The 13702-nt window shown below is 43.7% G+C and overlaps 1 protein-coding gene across 1 annotated transcript in view; it reads right to left on the reverse strand.

Moving 5' to 3' along the window:
- The window catches only part of usp42 (ubiquitin specific peptidase 42), a 97997-nt gene that overhangs the window by 64104 nt on the left and 20191 nt on the right, over positions 1-13702 (reverse strand). The window contains exon 4 of the mRNA XM_080206799.1: positions 9112-9222. Within this exon, the coding sequence (XP_080062925.1) occupies positions 9112-9222 (111 nt within the window). The remainder of the gene's footprint in view (positions 1-9111; positions 9223-13702) is intronic.

Below are 13702 nucleotides of genomic sequence, written 5' to 3' on the forward strand. Positions count from 1 at the left end.
AGCAAGTCTGATGCATATATAAACAGACAGGGGACTTGGAAGAGCTCTGGCTCCCATACGCTTCGCACACAGGGTACCTGCCTGCAGGTGCAGCAGGTGGTCAGGAAGGCGAACAGGATGCTGGCCTTCATAGCGAGGGGGATTGAATATAAAAGTAGGGCATTGGTGAGGCCGCAGCTGGAGTACTGTGTGCAGTTTTGGTTGCCGCACTTACGCAAGGATATTTTGGCCTTGGAGGGGGTGCAGAGGAGATTTACTAGGCTGATACCAGAGTTGAGGGGGTTGAGCTATGAGGAGAGGCTGAATAAACTCGGCTTGTACTCGTTAGAGTTTAGAAGAATGAGGGGAGATCTCATTGAGACATATAAGATGATGAATGGGATGGATAGGATAGAGGTGGAGAGACTCTTCCTGCTCAGAAAGGACAGTAGGACTAGGGGGCACAGCCTCAAGATAAAGGGGGGGCGGTTTTAATTGAGGAGGAACTTCTTCACTCAAAGGGTGGTGAATGTCTGGAATTCTCTGCCCGTTGAAATGGTGGAGGTTGCCTCGCTAAATATTTTTAAGGCGCGGGTTGATGGGTTTTTGATAAGCGAGGGGATTAAGGGTTATGGGGAGAGGGTGGGAATGTGGAACTGAGCCACGACAGATCAGCCATGATCTTACTGAATGGCGGGGCAGGCTCGAAGGGCTAGATGGCCTACTCCTGCTCCTGTTTCTTATGCATGCAGTTACACCCTGGTGCCCATGAACCAGAACCCCAGCTAGGGGTAAAATGCCCTGTTGCTTGGAGAGAATAAACATATGGAGTCCCATAGGTTGTAATCTGGCAGCTTTCTGGCAATTCATGCAGCAGAGCCGGTACCGCTCTGGAGTTTTGTGGTTTACATTGGTACAGTGGGAAGAAACGGTTACAAGCTTTTGCCCAAAAGGCATACAGCAAGCGCGCCGGGGTTATTTTCAACAAGGTGAGAGATCGTGTCTCCCTGGAATGCTGATGCCCACCTCAAGTTGGGCGGCCCCCAATCAGTTCACTGCTGTCCTGCCGCAGCCTGCTTACTTTGAGCTTAGAGACTCATCACTCAACATTTAGGCTGCTAATCTATGCACCAGCCAAGGAAACTCAAAGACAACACCAGTTTTTCACATTGCAAGCTTGGACACAAGGACCACGTATTTTACTGTACCAACAATGGCCTGCAAATTTCAAAACAGCTGTGACCAAAGAACAAGTCTAAGAATTTACGAGTTTCAATGTGGACTTTGCCATGTTGCAAGGAATTAGGCGCGCTCAAATGGACCCTTAAAGTGAAGCACTACATGTCTTTCTGGCAGGAGAAAATTCAGAGGCAAGCACGAGCATGCAGTAAAATAGACTCTACTCTTGATTACTGAACCTACCACCACCAAATCACAAAAGATTCAGGGGACTTGTTACACTTCACTTGCCAGCAAGCAAGAGCCCAGTTAATCTCATGGGTACCTTTGCCCCAAAACTCTACCCCAAATATCAAGGACCAATTCTGTGAGGAGCTTGACATTGCCATCAGCAGAATTCCCAGAACTGCATATATGTTCTGGGCGACCTCAATGCAAGAGTGGGTACTGAGTATACACGTTGGCCAACGTGCACTAGGGCACCAGGGAATTAGCAAAATAAACAAAAGATGGAAACAGGTTGCTCGAGTTATATTGTTACCATGGATTTTGTGATGAACAGCTACTTCCAAACTAAGCTGTGCCACAAGGTGTCTTGAAGACATCCAAGATCAAGTCACAGGCACCAGTTAAATATAAGGACCAGATGTACCACCCTTAACAGTGTCCTCATCACTCTTAGCCATCACAGCACTGAATGTGACACTGACCACTCCCTGACGTGTAGCTAGATCAGGTTTCAGACAAGGAAACTATACCATTCCAAGAAGAAAGGATGCTCTCAGATCAACGCTTGCCTTAGCACTGACCCAGAGGCGGTCCGGGGCTTCCTCAACATCCTCAACCAGGCTCTTTCGGACAATGCCCAAGGCTAAACTGCAGTGAAGTGAGATCATCTGCATGGCACAATCAAATTCTGCACTCACTGCATATGGGAACTGAGAGCTGGTGGTTACTGGACTGAAGTGGAGCCAACTATTGAAAACAAAGCCAATTGCTTCAACAAGCTCTCATTAACTACAAGCAAGTTCCCAGCAAACAAAATCCGGCTGCTCTCCGAGCTGCTGGAATCAATTTTTTAGCAGACAGCTCACCACTGCTTCAATCAATACTGGTTGAAATTTGGCAACAGCATTCAACCTGCTGCTGAATCCAGGGACGCTAAGAAATCAAGGAGGCAACAGGCCCAGCAGCAACCAAACCAACCTCAAGGGAAAGACAGGAATGATCACTGAACCAAGCAGATAGATGGGTGGAGACTCTATGCAAATTCTATGCGAAGGAGAATGTTGTCACTTTTCCAGACCTTTCTGTTGTGGAGCAGCTGGACAACAAAGTCACAATAGTAGAGTTGAACAAGGCCATGATTAACTCTGCCAGTGGTAAAGCTTCAGAAAACAATAGCATTCCACTTAAAATCAGTGTCTCTGGAAAACCAGCATTGCTGCCCATAAACTTGCTTCTCTTGGGTGGAAGAAAAGGTTTGTGCCTTGAGACATGCATGATGCAAAAATGATCACCTTGTACAAAAACAATGGGGATTATAGTGACAACAGAAATTATCAAGGCTTATCAAGTCTCCTTGACAAGCATGGAGGATGGCACCAAAGATTTTCAAGATCAGCAGCAAGGTAAAGCAGGGTTTCTCCTGGCACCAACTCCTTTTAGCACATTTTTCTCCATTCTGCTACTATACACTTTTGGAGACTCAAACAAGGACATCTACCTGCATTGTAGAGCCAACAGCTAGCTGTTCAACTTGGCAAGACTGCGCAGCAAAACCAAAGTGGGTAATGACACAGTTTGAGTGTTGCTGTTTGCTGATAGGGCGCTGGCATCCTATACCGAAGTTGATTGTGGGTTGGTTCTCACAGAAATTCAATATTCAAAGTTTTGCATTAGGATGTAGACACTCCATCTTCCATCATTATTGACAGTCTTATTCTGGAGGTCACTGACAGCTTCACACACCTTGGATTAATCTAACCTGTCCCTTGATGCTGGGACGAGGATTGCCAAAGCTGCAGCTATCATGTCAAAGATTAGACGTTGAGTATGGACTAACAGCAAACTTAGCCAAAATCAAAGCTGTGTACCAGCCTTGTTTACTCAGCACCCTCTACAGTAACAAAGCACAAACAACTTATGCAAGACAAGAAAAGTAGCTAATCAGCTCCCAACTCCACTCTCTCAGGTGAATACTGGGCATCTCCTGGAAAGACAGAGTATATGGCAATAAACCAGCATGCAGGAGTCCCTGGCATACTACAGAAATCTTGCTGGCACAAGACCAAAGTTCACCCACACCTACAATACAAAGATGCCTGCAAGCAAGACTTCCTTTGACTCAGATCAGAATGGGTACATGGCCAGTCCCTGCTACTGATGAAAATGCCTGGAGACAAGCAGTTGGGAAGCGCATGAAAAAAGCAGAGGACAAAAGAAATGACCAGATGACAGAAAAGAGCACCTGCAGAAGGAAAAAATAGCTGACTACAGGCCAAAACTTTTCATCTGTTCCAGTTATGGAAGGGACTGCCAGTCATGATTCTGTCTTGAAAGCTTCAACAGATAATGTTTAATAAAGTAGCAACATATGCCTGATCTCCCAAGATGGATATATATAAAATATATGTATATCTATACACACACACAGTCTTTGATATGTGACACCTCATCTAACTAAAGAAGAAAACCGTAATAAAAATCTACACAAATACAGAAGGTAATGTTACTAATGACTACATCACCTGATAAAGGGCAGCACGGTAGCACAGTGGTTAGCAGAGTGTCAGAGACCCAGGTTCAATTCTGGCCATGGATGACTGTGTAAGTGGAGTTTGCATGTTCTTCCCCCTACCTGCGTGTGTTTCCTCTGGGTACTCTGGTTTCTTCCCACACTGCTAAGATGTTCATGTTAGGTGGACTGGCCATGGCAAATTGTCCCTTAGCATCAGGGGGACTAGTGGGGTAGGTGCATGCAGTTGCAGGGATAGGGCCTGAGTGGGATTGTTGTCAGTGCAGGCTCGATAGAACATAGAACATAACAGTGCAGTACAGGCCCTTCGGCCCTCGCTGTTGCGCCGACCAGTGGAACCAATCTAATGACCCTCTAAACTAAACTATTCCAAATGTTATCCATATGCCTATCCACCAACCATTTGAACGCCCTTAAAGTTGGCGAGTCCACAACTGCTGCAGGCAGGGCATTCCACGCCCTTACTACCCTCTGAGTAAAGAACCTACCTCTGACATCCGTCCTATAATTACCACCCCTCAATTTAAAGCTACGTCCCCTCGTGTTAGCCATCACCGATAGGCCAAATGGCCTCCTTCTGAACTGTAGGGATTCTATGATAAAGGAGTATGAAAAAGTAGCCTTCTCCCAAAGATCCCTCAAAGGATAATGTTCTGAGCCTTGTCTGCTGTCCTTGTCCTTCTAGATGATAGAGGTGGTCATGGGTTGGGAAGATGCTTTTGAGGGAGCATTGATGCATTGCAGCAATGCATCTCATATATAGTACATACTGCTGTCACTGTCCATTGGTGGTGGAAGGTTAATGGATGGGGTCCTAATCAAGCTAGCAGCTTTGCCCTGGATAGTTTTGAGCATACTGAATGTTGTTAGAGCTACACTCATCCCAGAAAGTGGACAGTACTCTATCTGACTTTCACCTTGTAGATGGCGGCCAGGCTTTGGGTAGTCAGGGGGGCAAACTATTTGTTGCAGAATTTCCAGCCTCTGGTCTACTCCTGTAGCCACAGTATTTATGTGGCTGATCCAGTTCAGTTTCTGATCAATGGTAACCCTCCAGGATGTTGCTGGTGGGGAATTCAGTGATGGTAATACCACAATGCCAAAAGGAGATAGTTCAATTCTCTTTTGTTGGAGATAGTCATTGCCTGGCACTTATGGCATGAATGTAACCTGCCACTTATTAGCTGAAGCCAATATGTTGCCGGGTATTATTGCACGTGGAGACAGATTGCTTCAGTTTGAGGAGTTGCAAATGGCACTAAGCTTTGTGCAATCAGTGAAAATCCCAACCACTGACCTTATGATGAAGGGAAGGTTATTTATTGATGAAGGAGACAAAAATGGTTGAACCCAGGACACTATCCTGAAGAACTCCTACAGCAATGTCCTAGGAGTAAGATGATAGGCTCTCAAAAACCTCAACCATCTTCCTTGGTGTTAGGCATGACATCAGCTGGTATATTTTTTCACCCAATTTCCATTGATTTCAATTTTGCTGGTGTTCCTTGATACCACATTCAGTCAAATGCTGGCATGATGTCAAGGGCAGTCACTCTCATCTCGTCTTGTGTTCAAGCTCTTCTGTCCATATTTGGAGCAAAACTGTACTGGAGTCAGGAGCCGAGTGGCTCTGGTGGAACCCAAACAGAAGGTTAGAGGGCAAGTTATTGCTGTGAATGTCACTTGAAAGAACTGTCAATAACACCTTCCATTTGCTGATGATTGAAAGGAGGTTCAATCAAGGCATTCAAGAGGGAATTAAATGGTTATTTGAGTAGAAACAATGTGAAAGGGAAAGAGGAAAACGCAGGAGAATGGCACCATGTCATAATTCTCATGTGGAGAGCCACTGCAGACATGGGACAAAAGGCCTCCTTCCGTGCCAAACAGTTCTAAGATTCTGTGATAATAGGGTGATAATTAGTCAGACTAGTTTTGTTCTGCTTTTTGTAGACATTGGCAACACGGCGGCACAGTGGTTAGCACTGCTGTCTCACAGTGGCCAGGGACCCAGATTCAATTCTGGCCTCTGGTCCCTGTCTGTATGGAGTTTGCACACCCTCCCCCCCACGCCACATCTGCATGGGTTTCCTTAAGGTGCTCTGGTTCCTCCCAAAGTCCAAAAATGTGTGGGTTAGGTTGATTGGCCATGCTAAACTGACCCTAGCGTCAAGGAATTAGCAGGGTAAATGTGTGGAGTACTGGAATAGGGCCTGGGTGGGATTGTGGTCAGTACAGACTCAATGGGCCAAATGGACTTTCTGTACTCTAGGGATTCTACGACATATCTGGGCAATTTTCAACATTGAAGGGTTGCAGCTGCACTGGAGCAGCTTGGCTAGAGTTACGGCTAGATCTGGACTTGGTAGAATTTGATACAATTGCCAGGTTGTTGACAGGGCCCATAGTTTTTGCAGTATACAGTGTCTTCAACCATTTATTGATATCATGTGAAGTGAGTTGAATAGGTTGAAGATGCCGACATCTGTGATGTGGAGGACCTCAAGAAGAGGCCTGTTAAAACAGCTGATTTTCAGTCTACCACAGCTGTATTGAAGTTCCTTCTCAGTCCAAATCTAACACAACCAAATGGTATGTAAACTGAAGCGATGCTCTACTGCACTTAATAATGATGAAGAACTTTTTAAAAAAAATCAAGAGAAGGTGCATTTTGTTTCGCATACCTAAATTTTAGGGACAGAATGCCTAAATTTCTATGGTCTGAATTTTTATTTGACAGGTGAGCGTGACTGGCAGCATCAGAAGCTGAAGTGAAATTCACTCCGACCCTCCATCAGCTCCTGACAGTGATTTCACGCAGATTGGCCAACTAATCGGCAGCCAGCATGAAAAATGCTCAAACGTAGGGCAGTGGGGCCCACAGGAAGTGGGTGGATGCAGAGACAAGCAAGGGTGCAGGTGGGCGGTTTTAAACAAACTCCCTGAAGTCTGACAACAGTTGGCGAGCTGCCTCAGGGAGTTGTAACCTTGTTCAAAGGATACCTGCACACAATAAATACTGCAAGCTACGTCTAAAGCAGTTACAAACAACTGACAGCAATATTCCCAAGTCCTCAACCGTCAAACATCATCTGGGCATATCATACAGTCCTAGCTCGAAAATGATGCAAAAACGTGATGGCTGCCTGGCTGATTGGTGCGTGTGCCAAATGTAAAAATCAAACAGGCCACTAAAAATCTCAGATGAGGCTTTTATTGGAACTTGAACTGATGATGGGCACACACTGACCATGATGAGATGTCACTACAATGTCAGGATGCCTGTCCAACATTTTCTCATGCAATTTTGTGCTAATTTGGGACCAATCACAGCACATAAAATTCTGGTCTATGAATTGCCATCATTGCACCAATCAGCAAAGGAATTGATTATACTTATCAAGAAAAAGTATGCACACATTTTTTATTTCATTCCAACTTGTTTTGGTGCCCTCCATCCATTTCTAATCAATTTCAAAATTCCTTACCAGGTGTTCATATTTTGCATGGCCTACACAGTATTAATTATGGAAGCTGTTTCTGAAAAGAGATGATTTATAAGAATGCACTGAAAGCACGAACACAACATATTGCACCACAAAATAGAGCCAATTGGTGTAATTCCCCTTCACTACCAACTATAGCCATCCCCATATGGAAAAATGCCAATCAAAGCCCTGGCAAACATGCCCTGCTTTTGCTGCATTCCTTCAAATCAACCCTAATAAATAAGCTATTTGCAATAATGCAAAAAGCTTTCATAGCAAGCAGTACATCTCTTCTTTAAGCAAATCATGATTTATTTCAATCCTGAAATCCCTTAAAGGCTCAGAGAAACTAACACAAGCTCTATTCTTTCTTGCCTGAAGGAAATTGTACTAGTGATTCAGAAAGTTTCAATCCTTCTGTAGCACAGAATTATATTTTATAACTGGAAGAGTCAGCAGAGCAGAAAATTTTATAGAGAGTATCAAGAAAATAAGGACATAGTCATTAGAAGGTTATCTTAAAACTTAAAAGGGCCTGATTTTCAACAATTCAGCACTCGCAAAAAATATGTTTTGGCACTTTGGTTTGTGTATGCCTGTCATTTTGCAGTATGCATTTTGGTTTTTTTTTGGCATGTTGCAAATTTGTGTATTGACCAGGGTATCAAATCAGTAATCACAAATGCAAAGTTTCTCCCATTTTTAATGAACGCATTAAGTGTAGAGGAAGTTCCTTATAAGTTTGGTAAAAATCTAATAAAGTCTAACTTACTGAGGTCACGAGTCAGTGCTTAGGTGCTGTATCCAGTTCACCTACTGATTTATCAAAAGGTACCACGAGTCTGAAGAGAAAAATCACTGATCAAGTTTGGTGAAAATCAGATAAAATGATAAGTTACTGAGGTGATAAGTTAGTGTTCATGTATAAAGGTCTACAGAAGCACAGTCCAGCACACCAAGCATGCCCATTTTCAAAAGGAACCCCTGAGATAATAGAGAGGAAGTCACGGGTTCTGTGAAAGTCCTCATGAGTTCTCGGGTTATTGAGATGCAATATCAATGAAGCTTTAAAAAAAATACAAAACTGTACATCAAAACCTCCTTATATTAGCCCTTAAACTTAGCTTGTATCTGGTACAGCATTTTTTAGAAACCCTCCCATCAGCAGCTCTACTGTTTGAACGACTGTTAAATCAAATTGCATTTTTGCCACATGGGATACTGGGAGTTTTTAAAGAGGAGCTTTGGGAGAAATTGTATTATGCAAGTCCGCCCATTTTTTCACAAAAATTACAAACCAATGGTTTCATGTCACGAAAGGCATTAAGGTTTTCGAATTCTACATATACAGTGGAACATCCATTATCCAGTTAACAGAAAACGATTGTGCAAAACTTTACGGCACATCTTTTTAATACCAATCTCCTCCTGGCCTAAATTAACCTTACGGGACAAGAAAAATTGAACTTAGTTGATATTACTTTTCTTGGATTAGTTTTCAATCCTGTGCATTTTTGAAGTGTATCTTTGTATCATGTATTCAAGAAATGTATTCTTGTATCATAAATATATGATCAAAATTTGGGCACAATATTATCTACCAATTTTCAACATTATGGAACGCTACACTATGACAGATAATGGAGATTGCATTGCATTGTTATTTTGACAGTCTGTGGTTAATTAAGGTAAAAAAACAATTCTTACGTCGGAGGTCATTAATGACAGACATAGGCTTGATGACATTTCCAGAACTGGAAAAGACCTGGGTGATATGATTCTGCATCATACACATCATACAGAATCCTTGTTCATTACCTACAAAGAGAAAGCAATGGCAATTATTCTTGACTTAAATTGCAGGAGGCAATATATTGTTTGACAGAAATAGGGAAGTTAACAAAACAATTTTGTACAAGTGTTTTGCAAATAACTCTTCTACCTTTATCTATTATGACCCTTCATTCATTTTCCTTTGTGCTCTAAAGTACTTGAAAATGTTGTCCTCTTTCAGCTATGCCCACTTATCCTACAACTCCTTGTCCAAAACACTCAGTCCAACTTCTGACGACCTCAGTGCAAAAGATCCAAACCAAAATCCCTTCTAATACCCCAAAGATCTTGGTACATTATCCTATTCAACTCCATTAAATTCAACACTGTTGATCATGTCATCCTCCTCTAACCCCTCTCTTTATTCAACTCTATAGAATAGCATTTTCATAATTCAGCTCCTATCTGTTCAAACCACCTCCAGCAAATGCTTTTCCCACTCTTGCAGTCATCTTCAGAGTCCCCCAAGAATCTAACTTTGGCTCTTTCTCATCTGTATGCTGACCCACAGTACCATCATCTGCAGACATACCAGTCAACTTCCACACTGATACCTGTGACAGCCAGCTTCACACCTTCACAATCTACATCTGCATCATCTCTTCGCTGAGGACTGAAATGATCAGCTGGTTTTCATTAAAGGTACCCATTACAAACTCAGCTTCCTTGATGTGGCGATGCCAATGTTGGGGTAGTCTCACAACACCAAGTTAAAGTCCAATAGGTTTATTTGATATCACTGTTCCTTCATCAGGTGAGTGAAGGAGCAGTGCTCCAAAAGTTTGTGATACCAAATAAACCTATTGGACCTGAACCTGGTATGAGGCTCCTTACTCAGCTTCCTTGTCAATGATTCCACCTGACTAACAAGCTACACTCTCAAGTTAAACCTAGATGTACATTACCATAACATTACGTTCAACTTCAAGCTGAGCCACAGCCCATATCCTTTCAATCATAAAAGCCATTTATTTCCATCTGTGGAACATTGCCCATCTTTCTACTGGAGACCTTCAACATGCCTGAATCTCCAGGCTCAATTACTCTGGCTTCCCTTTTTCTACCTTCTGTAAACTCCACCTTTCCCAAAGTTTTGCTGCATGTTGTCTCATCTCATGCTAATTTGTGCTTCCATAACACTGGCCCTTGCTGATTTTTATTGGTTCCTCATACCTGAGTGCATCAAGTTTAAAACTGCAACTCCTGCTTTTAAGTGCCTTCATGCTTCCACTTAGTGTCAATAGTGGCCCAGATGTTGGCACCCATGCCCAAGTCACAAAGTTCCAGCTTGAAGTGTCACCTAAGGGCTTGAGGTGTAATCTTTCAGGTGAAACATTAAACTGAGGCCCATTGGCACTCAGCTGAACAAAAAATTTTTTTGACTCGGAGCAGGGGAGCTCTCCTTAGCCAATATTTATATCTCAATTTATAACATAAAAATAGATTACCCTGTCATTAACACACTATTTGTAGGCATTTCATATGCACCAATTAGTTGCTGCGTTTCCCACTTTACAACAGTGATAACATTTCAAAAATAATTTGTTGGTTGTCAAGTACTTTCAGAAGCCCAAAGGTCACAAAAGGTGCCATATAAATGCAGATTGTTCTTTTCATAACCTCATTCTGCTCATAAGAACATAAGAAATAGGAGCAGTAGGCCATCTAGCCCTTCGAGCCTGCCCCACCATTCAATAAGATCATGGCTGATCTGAAGTGGCACGGTTCCACATTCCCGCCCTCTCCCCATAACCCTTAATCCCCTTGCCAACCAAAAACCTATCTACCCGCGTCTTAAATATATTTAGCAAGGTAGCCTCCACCACTTCAATGGGCAGAGAATTCCAGAGATTCACCACCCTTTTTGAGTGAAGAAGTTCCTCCTTAACTCCGTTCTAAACTGCCCCCCACCTTACCTTGAGGCTGTGCCCTCTAGTCCTGCTGTCCTTTCTGAGCAGGAAGAACCTCTCCACCTCTACCCTATCCATCCCTTTCATCATCTTATACGTCTCAATAAGATCCCCCCTCATCCTTCTAAACTCTAACGAGTACAAGCCCAGTCGATTCAGCCTCTCTTCACAGCTCAATCCCGGTATCAGCCTAGTGAACCTCCTCTGCACTCCCTCTAAGGCCAAAATATTCTTGCGCAAGTGCGGTGACCAAAATTGCACACAGTACTCGAGCTGCAGCCTCACCAGTGCCCTGTACAGTTGCAGCAAGACCTCCCCTACTTTTATATTCAATCCCCCTCGCCATGAAGGCCAGCATCCCATTTGCCTTCCTGACCACCTGCTGCACCTGCAGACTGGGTTTTTGCGACTCATGCACAAGGACCCCCAGGTCCCTCTGCACCGTTGCATGCTGCAGCTTTTCGCCCTATAAGTAGTAGTCCTTCCTACTATTATTCCTACCAAAGTGGATAACCTCACACTTGCCAACATTGTATTCCATCTGCCAGGTCCTCGCCCACTCGCTCAGCCTATCTAGATCCCTCTGCAGACTTTCTACACCCTCCGCACAGTTTGCTGTTCCACTTATCTTTGTGTCATCAGCAAATTTCAACACCTTACACTCGGCTCCATCCTCCAGATCATCTATATAAATGGTAAATAGCTGAGGCCCCAGCACCGATCCCTGGGGCACTCCACTAGTCACCAATCAGAATAGCACCCATTGACCCCCACTCTCTGCCTCCTATTTGACAGCCAATCCCCTATCCATGCCAACACCTTACCCCCAACTCCATGCCCCCTAACCTTCTGTAACAACCTTTTCTGCAGCACCTTATCAAACGCCTTCTGAAAATCGAGAAACACCGCATCCACCAGTTCCCCTCTATCCACCGCACTAGACACATCCTCATAGAATTCCAATAAATTCGTCAGACACGACTTCCCCTTAACGAATCCGTGCTGCGTCTGCTCTATCAAACAATTCTTCTCAAGATGCCTCGCTATTTCCTCTTTGATGACGGATTCAAGCATTTTTCCTACAACCGACGTTAAACTAACTGGCCTATAATTCCCTGCCTTTTGCCTGCTACCCTTTTTAAACAGCGGCATAACATTTAGCTGTTTTCCAATCTTCCGGCACTTCCCCGGAATCCAGCGAGGTTTGGAAAATAATCACTAAGGCATCCACTATCACCTCCGCCATTTCCTTCAGAACCCTGGGATGCATTCCATCCAGTCCTGGGGACTTGTCCATCATCAGTCCCTCTAGTCTGTCGAGCACTACCTCTCTAGTAACAATGATCTCATTCAGACCCTCCACTCCTACCATCTTTCCATCGTTAATACCCGGCAAACTATTCACATCCTTCTCCGCGAAGACCGAGGCAAAAAAGTTATTCAAGGCCTCAGCTATTTCCTCATCCCCCACCACTAAATTCCCCCCCCTCATTCTCTAAGGGTCCAACATTCACCCTAGCCAGCCTCCTCCTTTTTATATATTTATAAAAACTCTTACTATCCTTTTTTATATTTAGCGCTAGCCTAGATTCATAGTCTATCCTTCCTTTCTTTATCAACTTCTTCGTCATTCTTTGTTGATATTTAAACCTCTCCCAATCCTCTTCCCGCTCACTACTTTTAGCCGCTCTAAACGCATCAGCTTTTAATTTAATACTCTCCTTCATCTCCTTCGTTATCCACGGCTGATCATCTCTTCTCCTACGATCCTTCTTTACCATCGCAATAAATTCCTGCTGAGCACCAAGAGAGATCTCTATAAAGATCCTCCACTGTTCCTCAGCAGACCTACCGACCAATCTGCACCCCCAATCTACATTCGCCAATTCCTGTCTCATCCTATTGTACTCCCTTCTGTTCAAACAAAGGACACAGGTCTGGGATCCTACCTTCTCCTCTTCCACCTGCATCAGAAACTCCACCATACAATCCTCTTCCATACAATCCTCATAGAATTCCAATAAATTCGTCAGACACGACTTCCCCTGAACGAATCTGTGCTGCGTCTGCACTATCAAACAACTCTTCTCAAGATGCCTCGCTATTTCCTCTTTGATGACGGATTCAAGCATTTTTCCTACAACAGACGTTAAACTAACCGGCCTATAATCCCTCACAAGGTCCCTAATTCTACCTGCCTCATTACATAACACCAGATCTAAGATAGCTCGCTCCCTCGTCGGCTCCAGCACACACTGTTCAAGGAAACTATCCCGGCAGCATTCCAAGAACTCTTCCTCAAGCCCACCGCGTCCAACATGGGTCAACCAATCAATACGTAGACTGAAATCCCCCATAATTATCACCGTTCCATTCCTATTATAGCTCTATTATTGCAATCACCTCCAGCCCATTCCAAACTACAACACCTCTTTATTCTGGTCCCCTGTGAACTTTGTCACTCGCTATAAACCCCTCCGCCTTTCATTTTCCTTTCAGGACATTTACAAAGCTTATCTTTTGGACTCCTAATGTCTCACTCCCATAAGTATCTG

The sequence above is a fragment of the Carcharhinus amblyrhynchos genome, chromosome 18 (assembly GCF_965287045.1).
Source record: "Carcharhinus amblyrhynchos chromosome 18, sCarAmb.v2.hapA, whole genome shotgun sequence".
In the NCBI taxonomy this organism is placed as follows: domain Eukaryota; kingdom Metazoa; phylum Chordata; class Chondrichthyes; order Carcharhiniformes; family Carcharhinidae; genus Carcharhinus; species Carcharhinus amblyrhynchos.